At 40.5% G+C, this 21,792-nt stretch overlaps 1 protein-coding gene across 1 annotated transcript in view; it reads left to right on the forward strand.

Annotated features, from left to right (window-relative positions):
* The window catches only part of NRXN1 (neurexin 1), a 1,819,236-nt gene that overhangs the window by 735,498 nt on the left and 1,061,946 nt on the right, over positions 1-21,792 (forward strand). The window contains 1 exon segment of the mRNA XM_033938516.1: positions 17,071-17,454. Within this exon segment, the coding sequence (XP_033794407.1) occupies positions 17,071-17,454 (384 nt within the window).

Below are 21,792 nucleotides of genomic sequence, written 5' to 3' on the forward strand. Positions count from 1 at the left end.
TACTTTTTAAGAGTTGAATGTTTTTTATGGTGGGGGAGGTAACCCCAGAGATGATTGCTTTCGGTGGGGTTTTGTTTTAAATTATGAAATGAAAGAATTATGATATTAAAAAAAAAAAAAATCCCACACCTCCACCAACTAAACAAAATCAAAGTACAATGGGGAGGAGGAATTTAGTATGTCCCGAGCAATGGTGTAAGTCACTGATTATGCCCATAAATGATTAGAATAATAGCAAATATGTAGATATGTATACTGTACTTATGCAGATTCCAAAATTTCCCCTAGGTCAGGGGTAGGGAACTCCGGTCCTCGAGAGCCATATTCCAGTCGGGTTTTCAGGATTTCCCCAATGAATATGCATGAGATCTATTTGCATGCACTGCTTTCAATGCATTTTCATTGGGGAAATCCCAATGTGACAGGCTGGCTAATCTACTGAAGAGGGCTTTAAACTAGAAGTGATGGGGCAGAGTGATCAAAGCCCCAGGGTGAGTATAAGCCCTCAGGTAAGTAAATCACTGAATACATCTACACAGATGGGAAAAGGGGGCAATGTCTGGAAAGCAGTCTATACTAATGCTCAAAGTATGGGAAACAAGATTCTGGATCTAGAAGCTGTGATGGAAGAAGAGGAGTTGGATATAGTGGCAAATCACAGAGACATGGTTCACAGAGGACCATGAATGGGATGCAGTTATACCGGACTATAATCTGTTTAGACAAGGTAGGAAGAAAAAGAGGGGGAGTAGCATTATATGTTAAAAATCATATTAAAGCCATACAATTGCAGGATCTGCAGGGCAAGGAAGAGGCATTGTGGATCAGTTTGGAAAGAGGGAATGGTAAATATATTTACATTGCTGTGATATACAGGCATGGGGTCCTTTCCCAAACTGTGGGATTTGGGAGGGATTCCACTTATACTGGTGGGGGTTGGATCATATAAGGAAGGGTCTCCAACCTTTTTCATGTAAAGGTCTGCAGTATGACTATGAGAAAGCTCTGAGGGTCTGGGCCACCCAAAGATTTCAAGATTACATATGCAACTAATTTTGTATACTGTCTTGACCTACTTGTTCAGACTGGGTATTAAACATTAATACTGATAGATTCTACAACATTTTAAGGATATACAGTATTTCAAAAATTCACTTGGTTTTGGATTGTCAACAGTAGCAAATTCTATAAATGTGATACTTGAATAACACTTTTAAAAAGATTGCTTGCAGTTACTATCTCAAGTGGGCAAGATTGAAATTAACACATTTACAGGACTTGAAGATAATTTTAGTCAACTTTGAGGGCCAAAATGGAAGTCTTCGGGGGCCACATGATGCCTTGGGGCCACACAGTGAAGACCACTGATGTAAAGGATACTTCTTGTTTTGGGAGTGTTCGGTGGGGAGATTTGACCTTGTTTTGGGGGTAGGAAGGAAGGGCAACAGACCTTGTTATGCAGCAGTGGAGGGGGGAATGGGGGTCAAGGATGAAGAATCCTTTTATATGGATACTGGCTGATTATTAGCTGGGACCTGCATACTTGTCTTGTGTCTCCTGGTTGCTCTGTTGGTGAACTCTTGGCCGGTCATAGCCAGATATTCAAAGCCTGAGCCTAGGCATTGCCTGCCATTTAATATCCAGGTCAGTGAATGAATAACTTACACAATAGTATACGTTATGTTCATATCTTCAGCCTTAGCTAGGACATAGAGAAAAAAATCAATATCAAACCGTCTTATGCTGTAGAAATTTAAATACACACTGAATCCCTTTTACTTAACTAAATACTTGCAATGACATCTCAGATAGAAATAAGCCTCCAAGGCTAACAGCTTTATGACTGATGTAAGTGCTTTTGCCTAAATTATAGAAGTGTAAATTACATGCTACACAACTCTTCTATGAAAAGGTGATGGTGAAAGCTAGAAGGATGCTAGGGTGACTAGGGAGAGGTATGGCCAGTAGGAAAAAGGAGGTATTGATGCCCCTGTATAAGACTCTGGTGAGACCTCATTTAGAATATTGTGTACAATTCTGGAGACCACATCATCAGAAAGATATAAACAGGATGGAGTCGGTCCAGAGGAAGGCTACTAAAATGGCATGTGGTCTTCATCATAAGGCGTATGGGGACAGACTTAAAGATCTCAATCTGTATACTTTGGAGGAAAGGCGGGAGAGGGGAGATATAGAGACGTTTAAATATCTACGTGGCGTAAATGCGCATGAGTCGAGTCTCATTCGAAAGAAAGCTCTGAAACGAGAAGGCATAGGAGGAAGTTAAGAGGTGATAGGCTCAGGAGTAAACTAAGGAAATACCTTTTTACAGAAAGGGTGGTAGATGCATGGAACAGTCTCCCAGAGGAGGTGGTGGAGACAGAGACTGTGTCTGATTTCAAGAAAACCTAGGATAAGCACGTGGAATCTCTTAGAGAGAGGAAGAGATAATGGTTACTGCGGATGGGCAGACTGGATGGGCCATTTAGCCTTTATCTACCATCATATTTCTATGAAGGAGTATAAACACCTACTTTTCTTTATAGAATAGGCACTACTTAGGTATCCTCCAGGTGCCCAAATATAGGCACAGTGTAATAAATTGCCCTCTTCGTGTTGCTCTGTGACATGATCACAACACATTTCTCATCTAAAACTACAAAAAAAAAAAAAGAGAAGCAAGGACAACAGTAGCCTTCTTCTAATCAAAGCCAACAAAAAAGGATGAAATAATTTTGGAAAGCCCACAGTTGATAAGGGTAAACTCTAATGTAGCTTGGCTATATTATAGCTGGTTTAGTTTTAGGATCATCTTCAGCCAAAAATTTAACCAACCAAATTACAGATACAAAATCCCTCTTACTCACATACCCATCACCAAGATAATATGAAAACACCACCTAAAGCAGGGGTGGACAACTCTGGTCCTCGAGGGCCGGAATCCAGTCGGGTTTTCATGATTTCCCCAATGAATATGCATTGAAAGCAGTGCATGCAAATAGATCTCATGCACATTCAATTGGGGAAATCATGAAAACCCGACTGGACTCTGGCCCTCGAGGACCGGAGTTGCCTACCCCTGACCTAGAGCCACAATATCATTCCCTCCATCCTTCCTCCTGCCAATCTTGCTATAAAATTGAAAAATCCACCAATGACCCTCCCAACTACCATATTTCAAACACAGTAGGAAACAATCTCCTTTGAAACTGCTCTTTTTCCATATTCCAACCCCCTCTTTTCCATTCAGTCCATAGCCCTCCTATGGAAGCAGAGGGGTGGTATGTTAGCTTCCTTTTATGATCCATGCTGCATTCCATGTGTGCCTTTAAATAGCAGCTTTTTGGAGCTCAGCACTGCAATGCAAAGGCTTGCAATAGAATGGGCCAGGGATAGGATTGGAAGGGAGATGAGATGGAGAGAAATCATGTGTCAAAGTGAGTTTTTTTTATTTCACATCAGGATTTGGAGTGAAGGGACAAAGCAATGTCAGGGTCCAAGAGCATGTCTTGATGTCAACTTTGGGTGCAAGGGATTTTAAGCTGGTGTAAGGGAATGAAGAGTATCAGGGATCAGACAGCCATTTCTGTTTTACATCATGGTTGCAGAATTAGCAGGGAGGGAGGTTTGATGCCTAGATAGGATAGTTTTATTTCACATTTAAAATGGGAGGGAGGGACCTCCAGATGTTGGGTTTAGAAGCACAGATTTGCAGTACCTCCAAGGATGGAACTAATGTATGATGACTAATCAAAAACGAAAGGCAATTGTTAACCGGAATAAAGCTAGCGAAATGCAAGATACATTTAATGGCTTTAATAGAAGTAGCTGTGAACAATCAAACATATCACTTTTCCACATAGTCCCCATGGAAGACGACACATTTGTTGTGTAGTTCAACTAGCTTCTGCATTCCTGCAGAGAATAAGTTTTTTCAGCTGCTCCCGAAGCCAGGTGAGCACCACTTCCTTTAATTCATCATGCTTTGTGTTTTGCTCTCCGGGTCTCGGTGATGCATCCATGTCACATCACTGGCGACAGTTCTCTCCAGAATACTTGGATCTTCTTCATGCCGTCTCAGAACGGAGTCGCAACCTCCACCCATTACTGCTTGTGCAGATCGGTAAGCTGTTTGGGAACCCGTCGTGCGCAAACTTTCCGGTATCCCAAGCCATCATGCATTATGGCAAATGCAGATCCATAGCTAAAATCCGAATCTACAGCCAACTGAGACACCCGTTTTCCCTTGGTCCTTTCTAATCAAGGCATCTGCCTTGCCAATGCGCTCTTGTGTGCGTGATGTTGATAGGTGACCAGAATGACTTTCGTCGGTTACACCTGTTCTTCCCACTTTATACCTTTTACCCACTCAGAAACCTTTCCTTGATTCATGGTGCTATGTCCGTACTGAGTCAATGTCCAACGGTGAATTTCCACAGGTTTCACTCCCTCTACCCAAAGAAAGCGCACTATTGCACATTGTTATTCGATAGTGCAATCTTGCAATGGAACGTCTGTTAGTGCCTTTACTTTTTTTTTTTTTGTAATCTTTATTGATTTTCAAACTTTGACAGTACAATACAATTAATTGAACATAAAATACTTCATTAACTACACAAATAATACATAAAACAATATTTTCTCCCGCCCTCCTTCCAGTTATTAATACAATATGACATATGATGTGATTACAATATTATAATTAAGTAATTTTAATCCTCTAAATAAATTTCCCTCCCCCCACCCACCCACCCTGGATGTGTAAGGAAATCTAAGAAAAGGAGGTAACAAATGTAGTCAATGGGCTCCACATTTTATTAAATGAACTATTAAACCCCATACATCCCGCATTCATTCCCTCATATTTATATGTGGTACATACATTTGCCCACCAAAATGTGTAATTTATTCTGTCGTGGCTCTTCCAGTTATGTGTGACCATTTGGATGGCTATTCCCGTCATGATCAAGAAAAAACAGCTTTTATATTTATCCAAAGTAGGCTTAACGTGCAGTAATGTACCACTAATTATGGCTTCATAAGTTAAGGGAATAGATGACTCAAGAATAAGATTTATTTGTCCCCAAATTAAGTATCAATGGACAAAAATATAAGAGATGATCCAAAGTACCTATATTAATACGACAATGCCACCATCTATTAGACTTAGAACTGTTTAGTTTTTGTAAACAAACTGGGGGTCCAAAAAGTCCTATGTAATAAAAATAATCATGTGCCTTTACTTTTTGATTTACCCTAACACTGCCGCTAAGAAGTTCCATTTTTGAGTGCGTGCACACAAAGCTACCTCGCATATTGTGTATGAGTGAATAAATCATCCCTTTAGTATCCATTGATAAAACAATGATATAATTATGCTATATGATATAACTATTAAGATATGATATAACTATTTTTAATGGGTTTTAACGACTTTTTCTTACTTTTTACTTCTTCTTTTTTCCAGTTTAATAATAATGTAAAGCTTAGTGATGGTCTAAACAGTTTTTCAGAGCAGGATTTTTACAGTCTGGACCAGCCACGCCTTGTATGCGTGTCTTAGTTTCCCATAAACAAAATTAAGAAAACTTAATTGCTGAGATAATGAATATGATTGAACAAGCTCATTAACACGCACCTAAGGGAGATGTTTGGCTGAGGTTGTTATATATTATTGCCAACTTCACAAGAAATAAAACAAAACAAAAAAGAATGAAACAGCTGCAAAGGGCTTTGTCCACAGTGGGTTTGTGACATGCTAAGGCTTGGTTAATCATTGTTTTCTGCAGTTTGAGGGTAACTATACATGTTTAAACTGCATAACATTCATAATAACTCTGTAAGGAATTTTAAAAGAAACGACCTTAGTTCCTCAAGGTCATGCGCTTCGGTGTACAAAATATTTGAAAGACAGGTATTTGAATATTTGAAATATCTGATACATTTGAAAGACTCCACCTAAGTGCACATCGGTTAAGCGCACACTTCGGTTATCCTATCACCATGGTCCTGATTTGGTTTTTTTTACATTAAAGTCAATGGACGTAAACTCCGGATATTTACATTCTGATAAGCACACAATCCGCTTATGCGCACCGATGTCATAGGTCCAACCTCTATTCTTTCACTCCAGTTAGATGTGATCACGTTCTGACTGGGAATGGCTAGGCTTCACATAGCAGCTTAAGCGCTGGGACAGCTGGATAAGTGAGTCCTCCGCTTCCACTCAAGCTGTAGGGCATAGCTTTCCTGTTCTTTAGGCTCCAGCAGCCCACGCGCCATATTTAAACTGAGTAATCTTAGCTACAGCCTCTCCCTCCCCTCCCCCCCCCACTCCTATTAAGCGCACACTCCATTTAAACGCACGTGGTGACCCGGTCCAAGGGGCATGCATTTAAACGGAGTCGACTGCTCACCGCTGGATGTGAATTGGTGTCCTTCAATGGGGAATATGTGGCACAGTGGTTAGAGCTACAGCACTCTGAGGTTGTGGGTTCAAATCCCATGCTGCTCCTTGTGACCCTGGGCATGTCACTTAATCCCTCATCGCCCCAGGTACATTAGATAGAGTGTGAGCCCACCAGGATAGGCAAGGAAAAATGCTTGAATACCTGAATAGAAACCACATAGGCTATAAATGGTATATAAATAATAAATAAATTTTTAAAAATGGCCAATTTGCATGCATACGCCATATGCTGAAAAAAATATTAAAATTTTCTTGGAAGGGGGCGTGTTAGAGAGTGGACATGACAGCGCTAAGCAGTTAGGGTATGAGGCATTGCCATGTGCTAATTGATTAGTGCAAGGTTAGCACAGGGGCCCTTACCATCTACAAAATAGGTGAGAGTAGGGCAGGGGTGTCAAAGTCCCTCCTTGAGGGCCGCAATCCAGTCAGGTTGTCAGGATTTCCCCCAATGAATATGCATGAGATCTATTAGCATACAATGAAAGCAGTGCATGCAAATAGATCTCGCGCATATTCATTGGGGAAATCCTGAAAACCCGACTGGATTGCGGCCCTCGAGGAGGGACTTTGACACCCCTGCAGTAGGGGTTCATGTGATAAGTCGGGTTTTTTTTTCCATGATCCAAGTTTCCAAGTTTATTCAAATTCGTTATTCCGCTTGTCAAATTTCTAAGCGGAGTACATAGGTTAAAATCAGGGGTTGTACATATTCAATTACATGGACAGACAAACATTAACAAATAAAAAGGCTAAGGGGGTGAACTCCATCTGTGGATAGGATAGACAGACGTCTAGGGGTAGTACAATAGGAAGGAGTCCTGTCTGTATGAAAAACTGGAGTTTAAAGAGTTATACATCTTTATATTTATAACATTTTATTGAAGAAATCAAATATATATATACAATAAAATAAAACAAAGAAATATTCATTACAATTTGATTCACAATTATAATATATCCATACATATTTGTATCATTCCTCCAAAATATATTTCCATAAGACCTATTTTATTCCTCTCTATACCCCCTCTTTTTCCTTTCCCCCCTTCCCCCCTTCCTTCCCCCCCCCCACCATTCCTTTTATTACCAATTATAATATTGTATTGAATGAAATAGACAAATATACCATTCAAATATTTCCAAACAAATTACAATCATCCCCCCTATTCCCTCCCCTCCCCCTGAATGGAAGGTGACACCAATTACCAGATGTTGGAATGCAATGAATGTTTCCAAAGCTTCAATGTAAAACATTAAGAATCATACTTCGTGCTCTAGAGGAAAGATTGTGAATATAGGGATCCCAAATTTTCAAAAAGAGACAAATTTGTCTAGGAAATCTAAGAACCTCCCAAACCTCAAACAAAATTAAATGATGGAGTTGATTCCTCCAATGCCAAAAACTATACATCTTTAAATAGGAAAAGTCTTTAACTTTGATTTAAAGCGTTCTTGTGATGATTCCTCTCCAATATAGATATACGTAGCGTTCCAAAGTTGGGAAAATGGACGAACGAGTTGTGTCATAGTTTATATGATACAGTGAGAGAATCGACTGCAGCTGTTGGGTATTTGATTGGAGGGATTTTCTAGGTGTATAGGGAATTAAAAGCCTGTCAATAAATTCTGGGACATTGGTTCTTTGGGTTTTAAAGGCTAGAAGTAATATTTTATGATTGCATCCTAATGGCAAAATTACACCCTTCACCCTTTTTTACAAAACCATAGCGTGGCATTTAGCGTCAGCTGTGGCAGTAACAGCTCCGACATTCATAGGAATTCTATGAGCATTGGAGCTGTTACCGCCACGGCCAGCGCTAAAAACTGCACTATGGTTTTGTAAAAAAGGAGGGGGGTTGTTAATGTGGGAACAAAAAACAAAAAAAACTTTGTAATTTCTAATCTATACATCAAAAGAATATAATAGGTGATTAACAAAGTATCAGAATTGAATTTTTAAAGGAGAAAATCAACGGAGGGAACTCACCACGAGGTGGAGTATCCCCCCAGAACCTTGTAATCAAGTTTCTTAAGTCAAAAAGTCACGGGTTCGCTGCTACATTATTATTCTCTGTAAGCGTTTTTTGGGGTAGTTGTTTTTTTTTAGAAAATACAAACTTTTTCCATGGTACATTTATTCACACTATAAATAATCTTGTTTGACCAGGAAGACTTTTCTGCTGTGGAATCATCAAAGCTGAAAAACCAAATAAACTTGAAAAACCCAATCAAAGTTCAACACTTGTGCTGTGCCATTTTCACAAAACAGTTGCAGGAATCACTTATGGCCTCTTTTACAAAGCCATGCTCCAAAACCCTTTAAATCTCTATGGGCTTCGGGGCCGTTAGCGCGGCTTTGTAAAAGAGGCCAATAGCTTTGGCAATGTGGTCTAAAAACTACCCAGTTTATTAATTAAACCTTAAGGCAACGACTCATAGACCTCAATCTTATTATCTATTCCGAAAAATTCTTAAAACTTATTTGTTTGAAAAAAATATTTGACTTAATTGCATTTTCTATTTTTTAAGAAACATCTGATTTTTATGATTGCTTTTTATTGTATGCTCAGCCTTTTCTCACTTTGAACCTCCTTTGAGAAATATTTTGATCGATTTGCAATTTGTATTTTTCTGCGAAACATTTGATATTTGTATTATAATTCGCTGTATGTCCAGCTTTTTTCTTATTGTAAACCGCCTTGAACTGATGCTGTGGCAGTATACAAGAATAAATTATTATTACACTTCTCCCTCCGGATTCGCGGGGGATAGGGGCAGAGCCGGACCGTGAATGGCGAAAAACCACGAATATCCGGCTCTGACCCACCCCCGCCTCCCTCCCACCTTCCCGACCTTACCTGGTGGTCTAGCAGGCGTTCGGGGCAGGAGCGATCTTCCTATGCTGTGAGTTCCCATAGTCTCTCGAGACTACGACGGGAACTCCCTACAGCTATTTCCTAATGGCGATCTGCACTGGGCAGGAGCGTAGGAAGATCGCTCCTGCCCCGAAAGCCCGCTAGACCACCATGTAAGGCCGGGATGCCGGGGGGAAGACTTAACAATGGTTTTTCTTTTTTCTTTTTTCCCCCTCCCCAAAAATTCACGAATATGTGAAATCGCGATTACCGAAACCGCGAATGGGGAGGGGGAAGTGTATTATTATTCTACACACAGCATATCTGCACCAGGATCATCATTGTTTAATTAATAAGCTGTCATGATGTTTACCTTAAGTGTAATTTAAAAGTTTACTGCCTGAAATACTTTGTATTGACTAGAATGGGATGGGGATGAGTAGAACTAGGTGGGCCTGGAGTGGGTTTAGGGGGTCTATATTTCCATTTGGAAAATCTGGTAACCCTATGTTGTGAAGAAGAAATAGCCTGGGTAGCTCAGATATTAGACCAGGGGTGGTCAACTCTGGTCCTCGAAGGCCGGAATCCAGTCGGGTTTTCAGGATTTCCTCAATGAATATGCATTGAAAGCAGTGCATGCACATAGATCTTATGCATATTCACTGGGGAAATCCTGAAAACCCGACTGGATTCTGGCCCTCGAGGACCGGAGTTGCCCACCTCTGTTAGACCAACCTCTACACCAGGGATCTCAAAGTCCCTCCTGGAGGGCCGCAATCCAGTCGGGTTTTCCGGATTTCCCCAATGAATATGCATGAGATCTATGTGCATGCACTGCTTTCAATGCATATTCATTGGGGAAATCCTGAAAACCCAACTGGATTCCGGCCCTCAAAGAGGGACTTTGAGATCCCTGCTCTACACTCATATACCTTAGAAACAGAGAGCCAGGTGCCCTTTAACTTAGCTTCCACATCCTAACACAGGTTTTCCTATGTACTACACCAAGGAATGAGATTGAAGGCCAAAAAGTGAAATTTTTCAGATGCTACCTCCAGGGTATAAATCTAGAATGATTTCAGTATAGTATTATTTTGCAAATAAATCAAGGCAGCATTAAATGATACTGGCTTTTCTTTGGCGCCTCTGAAAGAATACAGACAAAATGTGGAACAATTTTATTAGATTTTTTGAGCTGAAAATGATCTTCCACCCAGTAGTTAAAAGTAGGTACATTAATCTCAGAGCACATTTATTTATTTAAAACATTTAGATTTAAAACATTTTATTGAAGGAATCAATTAAATATACAATAATACAATACAATAAGATATTCATTACAATTATATTCACAATTCTAATATTCCATACATATTTCTATCATTCCTCCAAAATATATTTCCATATTACCCATTTCATACCTCTATACACTCCCCCTATACCCTTCCCCCTACATCCTTTCTCCCCCCCCACATTGTTTTTATTTCCAATTACAACATTGTAATGAATGAATTAAACAAATATACAATTGAAGTATTTCCATATATATTACTATCCTCCCTCCTATTCCCTCCCCTCTCCCAGAATGGAAGGTGACACAAATTACCAGGTGTTGAAATGCAATGAATGTTTCCAAAGCTTCAATATAAAACATTAAGAATCATATTTTGTGCTCTAGAGGACAGATTTTGAATATATAGGTCCCAAATTTTTAAAAAGAAACGAGTTTGTCTAGGAAATGTACGAACTAGAGAATGACACGGGGACTGTTTACCGCGGTAAACCGCGGATCACCACAGTAAATCCGCAGGAATGGAGACATTTGCAACTGGTTTACCGCAGGAATGGGGACAAGACCTTTCACCACCCCGTGGGAATGGGGACAAGACCTTTTACTAGCCCGTGGGAGTGGTGAAAAGTCTTACTCCTGTGGTAAAAAAAAATTGTGCCCGTGTCAGACTCGGCTTCTTCTCCCCAGCTCCTCTTACGCCTATTTTACCTTCAGGAGCCAGCCATGCCATGATGAAGGCAGAAGGAACCTAAAACCAAAGCCTGAGACCAATGTGATTTGAAGAATAAAATTACCAGACAACAAAAAGAAAAAAACAAAAATATTTTATATTTTGTGATTAGAATATTTCAGATTTGAAATATGTATCCTGCCAGAGCTGGTATTAGACATAACTGGGGACCGCAAAGTCCAGGCTGTGCTTCTATAGCTTCCAGCTGGCTTAGGGTTCTCTCTCTGACCTAGTTGCACTCTGTTAGCTTGATTTTTCTATGTAGCATTCTGAGTAATTTGGTTTGTTCAGTTTTCACAATAGTGAAGGGGATATTTGTGAAAGGGAGGGGAGATGGGTTTTGTTGCCCACACACACACGATTGCAGGGTGGCACAGGCAGGCTTTGCCGGCATCAGTAAGGTTGTAAGGGAGAGGGAAGGTAAGGGGGAGGGAGGGAGGGAGATAGATTTCTTTACGCCATGAAGGTAAGTTGGAGGGAGGGAGATTCTCGGGCCACTGAAGGGCGGTGAGGTGGCGAGAAGAAAGGGTGAATGCTGCAGGGTCAGGGCGGTGAATGGGACTTATGGGGACGGCGGGGATGGGGTGGTGAAGGGGACGGTAGGGACGGGGCGTTGAAGGGGGCGGTGGTCCGGTGATGGGGCAGTGACGGGGACAAATTTTTCCCCTGTGTCATTCTCTAGTACGAACCTCCCAAACCTCAAATAAAATTAAACGATGGGATTGGTTCCTCCAATGCCAAAAACTAGGAGGATCTTTCTGTAACCAATATTGCAAAATGCATTTATGACCAATCATACATGCCTTTTGAAATAAAATGCTTCTTCCTTGTCCAGCAGCTTTACCAAATAACACTCCCCTTGGAGATTCTACTAATTTGACTATTCCATAATGCACCTAAAAATAATAGGACGGGAGACCAGAATGATTTAATAAGAGGACATTGCCACAATGTATGAGATAAAGTATTTGGCTCTTTCTCACATTTGATACAAATAGGAGAATTAACTAATCCTGCATGAAATGCTTGTGCATGTGAGAAATATGCCCTATGCAAAACTTTATACGTACATTCTCTCCAAATATAATCCTTAATAATTTTAGGCAAACAATGAATAGCTTGGCTAAAATTTTGAAGTGAAATTTGAGTCCTCAACTCATCACACCATTTTTGTAAAATGCTATCATATGTTCTATTTGGAATTAAACACCACCACCACCACTTATGCAACAAAGATACAGAGATTGGAACCTCATTACATTGATTAAAGAAATTGAGAAGCCTTTCACGAACACTCAGTGAAATACCCCCTCTTCGTTCTAATTGCATATATCCATATAATGACCCTGGCCCACTTCCAATCATTAAGGAAAGGTCTGGAAATCTCCTTAACTTCTCAGACTCATCCAAAATTTGAGCAATAAACCAAACCCCCTTATTTGCCCAGGATCAAAAAATGACATTAGTCAAACCCGGGGTAAAATCTCCATTTCCCTGAATTGGCAAAAAATCTATAACATTCAGATGATACTCCCATAATTTCAACATTTTACTCCAAACTGATCTCAATGGAATCAAAATAGAATTACCCTTGAGATAATCTGGTAATCTTGAACTCGGCACTTGAATTAAAAACAATAAATGATATGAATGGAAAAATGCCTTTTCATACGACAAAGGAGTAAACAAATCATCCTCAAAAATCTTACTTGTCTTAACAAACAAGACCAACTATAAATATGAAGGTCTGGAAGACCTAGACCACCTCTGATCCCCGAACCCAATAAAAATTCAAAAGATAATTTTGTTTTTTTTACCTGCCCAACAAAATTTTGTAATTAATGTTTGTAACTTTCGCCAATCACCATTATTTAATTCCAAAATGATCATCTGAAAAACAAATAGCCATTTTGGAAAAATAATCATTTTAAATAAAACTACCCTACCCCCTCAAAGATAATGGTAAATTCTGCCATTTATAATCCGCTTTATACCAAAGCAGCTCACAATTCAACATACATGGCTTTAAACTCATACAATTTACGACAACAGATATATTGCAGAGGACAAAGGCAGAGGCCAAAATTAATAATACCGTACGACAATCATCTTAAGAATGTAACATTCATTAAAGAGATGCATAGAGTTAGATAGATAGGTACGTTAGATAGATTGTGAGCCCACTTGGACAGACAGGGAAAATGCTTGAGTACCTGATTGTAAAACCGCTTAGATAACCTTGATGGGCGGTATATAAAATCCTAATAAACTTGTAAACTTGTAATGAAAAAAGCCTGCACAAAGAGAGAGGTTTTGAGCAGTTTTCTAAATTGTAGCAAGGTGCCAGTCATGGTGTTCCCTAGGGCTGGCCAGCAATAGAGGGAGAAGCGGCAGGGCATGATGAAGCAGTAGGTAGGAAGGTGTGTTCAGATATATTCCTACTGATGGACCTCTTAGTTTACTTCTCCAAGGCTTCCCGCTCATGAAAGCAGGGATCAAAATCAGTGCCCTGATACTGAAGCTCTGATGAGTGAGAAATAGGACTTAGAGGGCCTGATCTAGCGGTACCTAGCTCCTAGGTGCCTTTCGGTATAGTTATTAATCAACTACAAAGCGCCATTATAGAATCATGGCTAGCTGTGCCTAACTCAACTTAGGCGTTCGTAGGCATCCTAGTGTTAGTATATTAAGCCAGGGTTTTTCTGGCCTAATTTCCTGATGCTTAACATACATGCCTATCGACATCTAAGTTATACCACATCTACTCTCCATCCCCAAACAAGCCTACTTTGTGGATAGGTATGGATAAGAGCCACTAGGTGTCTTATTGTAGGCATTGCTCGGTGTCCCGCTGAGTTCCACATGGAACTCAAATAGTTTTTTACATTTTTTTTTTTTAATTAATTTGATGGTGTGGACAGTTATCATGCCAATTAAGTTAATTTACCAATTTGAGTTCCATGCGGAGCTCGGCCAGACATTCCCAATCTAAAAACATAGAAACGCGATGGCAGATAAAGGCCGAATGGCCCACCCAGTCTGCTCATCCGCAGCATCCACTATCTCCTCTCCCTAAGAGATCATACGTGCCTGTCCCATGCTTTCTTGAATTCAGACACAGTCTTTGTATCCACTACCTATACCAGGAGACTATTCCACAGATCTATCATCCTTTCTGTAAAGAAGTATTTCCTTAGAATATTTCTGAGCCTATCGCACATATCTTCATCCTAAGTCCTCTCCTTCTGGAGCTTTCCTTCCTTTGTAAAAGACTCACCGCCTATACATTAATTTCATAGAGATATTTAAATGTCTCTATTACGTATATCCCTTCCCTCCCGTCTTTTTTCCAGAGTATACAAATTAAGGTCTCTAAGTCTGTCCCCATACGATTTATGAGAAAGACTACTAAACAATTTTGTAGCAGCCCTCTGGACCGACTCCATCCTATTTATATCATTTGGAAAGTGTGGTGTCCAAAACTGTACACAGTATTCCAAATGGGGCCTCACCAGAGACATATCACCTCCCTTTTCCTACTGGCCATTCCTTTCCTTATGCACCTAAGTATCTTCCTGGTTTTGACCCACCTCTTTTCTACCTATTTTGCCACCCTGAGACCCTGCAGTATGTTCTTGATAGCCAAAAATAATAATAGCGTTTGGTTTGGTGAGCGTTTGGTTCTGAGAGAGATTGCGCAAGGCCCTGTTAACCAAGGACAATAATTTTAAGATGTAACGGTTCGTGGATCTTCAATATGGATGTGATGGTATGCCAAACCTTATCCCAGTAAATTGTGAGGTGCGTGCATTGAAATATCATGTGAGATAGCGTTCCCACTGATAGCCCACAGGACCAACATAAATTAGAGACTTTGTGTGAGAATTTGCAACGTTTATATGGAGTCCAGTGAGCTCGATGTAAGAAGAAGTATATTGACTGAAGAATCACCCCCAAGTCTCACTCTTCTTCTGTACACAGAAGTACTTTGCCTCCTATACTTTACCATTCTCCTGTGTTTTTGCAGCCCAAGTGCATGACCTTTCATTTCTTAGCATTAAATCTTAATTGCCAGTCACCAGACCATTTGTCAAGCTTTGCCAGATCCCACCTCGTATTATCCAAACCCTCCGGGGTATCTACCCTGTTATAGAGCTTGGTATCATCTGCAAAAGGCAAACTTTGCCAGACAGTCCTTCTGCTATATCACTCACAAAGATGTTAAATAGAGCTGGCCCAAGGACAGATCCCCGCGGCAGTCCACTAATAACATCCTTTTCCTCTGAGCTAACTCCATTAACCCTTTGTTTCCTTCCAATTAACCAGCTTTTAATCCAGTTCGTCATTTTAGGGCCCATATTGAATGCTACCGAATGCACTCAGTTTATTTATCAATCACCTGTGTGGCACAGAGTCAAAAGCTTTGCTAAATTCCAAGTCAAGTCCAACTTGACTTTCTATATCAACCTAAGACAACTGTGCACATTTAAACTCATAATCCATTGTCGAAGTATGTCAACCTTGTAACCTGTTCTGAGCTCGTTTGGCAGGATGGGATTTAAATAAATCAAATGCCCTTCCCGTATATAACTGTTTGGTTACCCAGTGAAAAAATCAATAAGATTTGTCTGACAAGACCCATGCCTTATAAAACCATGCTGCCTCGATTCTAGAAATCTGTTTAATGTATAGCGCTGCATGAATCTGGTTTTCCTACAGAAATAATAAATAGCAGTAGTAGAAATCTCAGTATCCTCTGCTTAAGAAGCGCTTCCATTAGTTTAGTCACTGCCGTCTGGGTGCCACTTATAGAACCTGTCCCAAAGAGCATGGGAGCGAGAAAGCTTTCAAATGAGTGTGGCGCACTCTTAATGGGTGAGACTTGGGGCTCCTTTTACAAAGGTGTGTTAGGGCCTTAACGCGCGGAATAGCGCACGCTAAAATGCCACGCGCGCTAGCCGCTACCGCCTCCTCTTGAGCAGGTGGCAGTTTTTCGGGTAGCGCGTGATAAAAATGCTAGCGTACCTTTGTGAAAGGAGCCCTTGGTATCTCTGGAGATTTCAGTGTATATTGGATCTTACGTGGTACAAATTTGAATCAAACTTCTGTTTCCGGTTGTTTTGTCCTTTTGTTTCTGCAGCATCTTGAAGCCTCAGAAGGGATTACTGTGCTTTATATTTTCTGTTCTATCGCTGCCAAACTGTTGCCTGTTTCAATAGTTATTTTATGTTCAAACATTTTTATTGAAGGAACAAAATAAAAATACATTCATATAATACATAAATATATTTCTTACAAATAAATTCACATATTTTAAAATTCCAATCCATATAATCTATAACATATTATCATAATATACTATCATTCCTCCAAATATTTTATTTGACAAACCATAATCCCCCATTATCACCCCCTTCCCTTCTCCCTCTCCCTCCCTCCCTCCCTCCCTCCCTCCCTCCCATTTATATATTTAATTATTATTATTTAATTATTTTAACAAACTTTTTTTTTTTAAAAACATTATTCCCATGTTGGCTTCTGAAAGTAGTTTCTTAGGTATTTCTTAAATTTAATCTTTACAATAGGGCAGTTTTATACTCTGCAACATGATATGAAATCACTTTGCTCTGCCATTTAAAGGCACTGCTTGCTACAAATAGCAATGTAATATTTATAAATGAAAAACTATTTTATTGACATTTTTTTTTTTTTTTTCCCACAATAGGTACCATTTCTGTCAACACACAGCGTTCACCTTACACTGCCCCTGGGGAAAGTGAAATCCTAGATCTTGATGATGACTTATATTTGGGGGGCCTACCGGAAAATAAAGCAGGCCTGATCTTTCCAACGGAAGTTTGGACTGCACTTCTGAATTATGGATATGTTGGATGCATTAGAGACTTGTTTATTGATGGGCAAAGCAAAGATATTCGACAAATGGCTGAAATCCAAAGCACAGCTGGTGTGAAGCCTTCTTGTTCCAAGGAAACTGCAAAGCCATGCTTAAGCAACCCTTGCAAAAACAACGGGATCTGCAGGGATGGGTGGAACAGATATGTCTGTGACTGTTCTGGGACAGGCTACCTTGGGAGATCATGTGAAAGAGGTAAGTTTTAAGAACCTATTGCATGATTATTTCTATGTATGAGAAAAACATGGCAAACAGTTGAAGTATCGAAGTTTACTTACAACGCCAAGAGATGTAGCTATATTTTTTTGCAAAATGAAATATGTAAAGTGTTTTGGGTTTTGGTTTTGGTTTTTTTTTTGCATGCAAACGTTTTAAATGGCAGTCACTCATTGGCTAAAAGACAGTATGGTAAAAAAAAAAGTAAACTGTCTGAGTTAAACATGTGCTAATACATCACATTATCACATTTAACATGTGCTGATTTTGGTATGGAAGTCATCTTCCAAATTTGGGAACAAATTACTAGATTGGCCTGATTTTAAGGCATCTAATACCCCCCCCCCCCAACTTTCTAAGCATATTCAACAAAGTGGTGTACATGTAAATATTATTGTGTGATTTTCAAAAGGGGGTGTGGCCAGGGGAGGGGCATGGGTGAGCTGCTGGTAGGGTTTACCATATTTTTTTTTTTTTTAAAAGGACACATGGCCCCATCCTATCCTGAGTGACCCCCCACACAAACTGAGTCTTCTCTCCTCTCCTTCTCTCCCCCCAACTGCAGGATGTGGTACCTCATGGCAGTGGGGGGGGGTCAACCATATGTGGGAGCTATGTCAAATCACGGTCCCACTGCGGGTTCTGGTGTGTGAATGTCCTCCAGATCCAACCCTGATCTCAGGCGGAGCCGGGGTCTTTCCTGCACCTCCAGTCAATGCCAAATGAATCTCCAGCAGTTCGCAGCAGGAGCTCTTGACCCCAGACCACTGGTACCTGATGTGACTCCCACCTGTGGGTGACCCCCACTGCCTCCTCATTCCTCCTGGACCCCCCCTGAAACCTCTGCGAGATGTGCCGGACATGGAAGAAGTCCGCGCAGGCGTTGATGCCACGCAATAACATCACGCGCACATGACATCACATGGCATCCACGCATGCATGGACTTGGCGGGGCTAGGGCGGGACCGGGGGTGGGATTAGGGCATTACAGGGTGGAAGTGGGCCTGGTATCGGGTCTAGGGGGTCTAGATTTTCCCATTGGAAAATCTGGCGACCCTATGAACAGCCATCCATACATCTGGTAACCCTTTCTTAGTGCATGTGAAAGTCCTGTGTTAGCACGTGCCAAGTCCATTTACCAGAACGCTATAATAGGCATTCTCCTCAGCCTTAGAAAATTCCCAGAGGCCAGTTTAAGAAACTGACTCAATAGTTTACAGAAACACAAAATAGATTTTATGCTAGAGGAAGGGGGTCTACATTTTCCTTATTGATTTTATGGAACCAACACAAATATCTCGGCCAACATGCAAATGAGGAGGTATAGAATTTGTAACATGGACCACTATTGTATGGCTTATTGTTCTTCGTTTGCATTGACATAATGGCTCATGCAAGCTCAAGTCACCTTTTCCTGATTCCGGGTCACTTTGCATGTCTGAAAAGGATTAAGGAGCTGAGTGGGCCTCAAATCACTTTTAAGCCCATTATTTCCTGCTTTTCCTCTTTTCAGTCTTCTGTACACCGTCTGCTCAGCCATGATCGTATTTCGTTTGTTTCTTATTCAGTGACAGTCCTAAATAACTTTCACCTCAGGTCCTTTATGTTTCAAGGTTCAAGTTTATTTAAGGTTTGATAAAATTGCTTTTTCAAAGATTACAAAGCAATGAACAGTTAAAAAAAAATGGGGGAGACAAGACGATTATTTGGGGAATCACTGACATACTTTCAACGAGAGGGAAATAGAGGGAGGAACTACAAATTAGTATAGGGAAGAAAACAAAGAAGTGGGGGAAAATAAGGGAATCTCACATTTTCGGAGTCATCCTCCTTGTGTTGGATGTTCAACATAAATCACAGTTATGACAGTTAAGTGTATTGTGGCAAAGCACATAAGAGGGGGTGCTGAACATTTCTCAGTTCAACTAACGTCCTAAATTTTCAATGTTCTTTTACCTCTGTAGCTGAAAAGAATATTATTTTATTCTGTAAAGTGCCAATTTGCAGAATTGTAATGCTGGTTATTTGACATTGTTTCAGATCATTGATTGAACCATGTCAACGAAACGCGTGGAATTTTCAAGAGTGAAATTCCGAGCCATCATTAAATTCCTATTCCTGCAGAAGAAAGCGCCCAAGAAAATCTATGAATGTATAATGCAAATGTTGAGTGACAAATGCCTATCATACAGTCAATAAGTGATATGCAAACTATCAGCAAAGAGATTTTGAGACCAAAGATACAGCAAGATCTCGGAGGCCTCAGTGTTATTAATTCTTGAAATTGTTGACCATGTCCATGACTTGATTTGGGCAGATTGGCAAATATTGGCTAAAACAATTGCTGAAACACTACAGATATCCAGGGAATGTGTTTGGTGTACAGTATAATCCACAAGCAGAAGCTGTCAGCCAAGTGGATACCCAAATGTTTGAATGCTGACGAGAAACAACGTTGAATGGACACTTCCAAGTTGATTTTGAAGCAATTTCAGCGAACTGATGCCAACTTTTTGGAATGACTAGTTACTGTTGATGAAACATGATTACACCACTATGATCCTGAGACAAAACAACAGTCCATGCAATGGCAGCACTCAGGTTCTCCAAGGCCAAGGAAATTCAAGAAAAGGAAAGGCCATAGTCACATTGTGTTTTGGGATCAGGAAGGTGTTGTAATGACTATCTTCCAAGAGGCCAAACAGTTATTGCAGAATACTACTTTAACTTGCTATGCCGATTAAAGGAGGTACTGAAAGAAAAAGGGAGAGGGAAGCTGCAGAAAGGAGTTCTCTTTCCAAGACAATGCACCTGCTCACAAGGCCGGCAAAGCAATGGTTTTTTGACACAGTTGGGGGTTTCAGTGCATATGACTGTGTGGAACTCATAGTTAATTTTTTTATTTTGTCAATTAACTTCAGTGGCGCGGTCAATTACTATGCCATTTAAGCTAATTAACATAGTTTGGGTTGCACATGGATTTTAGTTAGGTATCGCTAGGCATTCCTCAGTGCATTTCTTTTTGAGCCTTTTATTTATTTATTTATTTTTTTTTTTGGGGGGGAGGAACATCCAAATGAAAAATACAAAAAAAAAAATCCAAAGCAACCACTGAGATATAGGAGGAGCAGAATTCTTAGCATACTGGCCACAAAGGCAGAGCAATGGAGCACCTGAAGTGGCATTGCAGTGAACTTCATATACAAGGTCCCAGGAACGCATTTAATCATAACCCCCTTGTATTGTATGGTGATTTTTCCAAAACTCACCCATAACCTACTCTACCTAACTGTATACCTCCCCAATAGCCCTTATGTCTGCAGGTGTCACTTATATGTCAGTACAGTAGGGTTCTGGTGGGCTCATACTTTCCACTACAAGCATACTAGTTTGAGTGAGATACGGGCCTCGGTCCCCTTCTCTGCAGTCAACTGCACTGGCCATCAGGCTACTCCAGAGACCTGCTTGCTGCTCCAATAGGACTGCCCAGAACATCTGAGTGTGGTAGAAAACTGGAACACTCTTCCGGAGAGTGGTAGAAAACTGGAACGCTCTTTCGGAGTCTGTTATAGGGGAAAACACCCTCCACGGATTCAAGACAAAGTTGGACAAGTTCCTGCTAAACTGGGACGTACGCAGGTGAGGCTGGACTCATTTAGAGCACTGGTCTTTGACCTGAGGGCCTCCGCGTGAGCGTTCTGCTGGGCACGATGGACCACTGGTCTGACCCAGCAGCATCAATTCTTATGTTCTTATGTATGTACTGTTTCCTTCACATCTTTTTTTTTTTTTTTTTTTTTTTTTGAGGGGGGAGGATGTAGGAGAGGGTCATTGACCATTATGGGAGTAAAGTGGGGGGCATGTCTTCATGCCTCCAATGGTCATCTGGTCAGTTTGGCCACCTTTTTGGGCACCTATTCATTATTGAAACAGGTCTAGCCTCAAAGGTCCAAGTTTGGCCCTGGACGCTTTCTGCAATGTTCCATAATTGCAGAAAAATGTCCAGATCAAAAGTCAGTCCTAATCCTGACAAAAATATGCCCCCTTTTTAGATGCACTTCAGACAAACAGCATAAAAAAACTAGGGTAACCATCTTACTTCAGAAAAAGGAGAATGGATTATGATATCCATTGAAAGGAATGAAAGTAACACCTAGATGTCTCAATTTGCCCTCCCTTTTCTGGAGCCAAATGGTACCCCTATGTAAAACTGTCTACAAAATGTATTTCAAAAATAACAATTTGGATGTTTTTCTCTTTTGAAACTGTAAGGGGCATATTTGTAGACAGAGCTAGGTTGGACTAGGACAGTTTATC

The sequence above is a fragment of the Geotrypetes seraphini genome, chromosome 3 (genome assembly GCF_902459505.1).
Source record: "Geotrypetes seraphini chromosome 3, aGeoSer1.1, whole genome shotgun sequence".
NCBI lineage: Eukaryota > Metazoa > Chordata > Amphibia > Gymnophiona > Dermophiidae > Geotrypetes > Geotrypetes seraphini.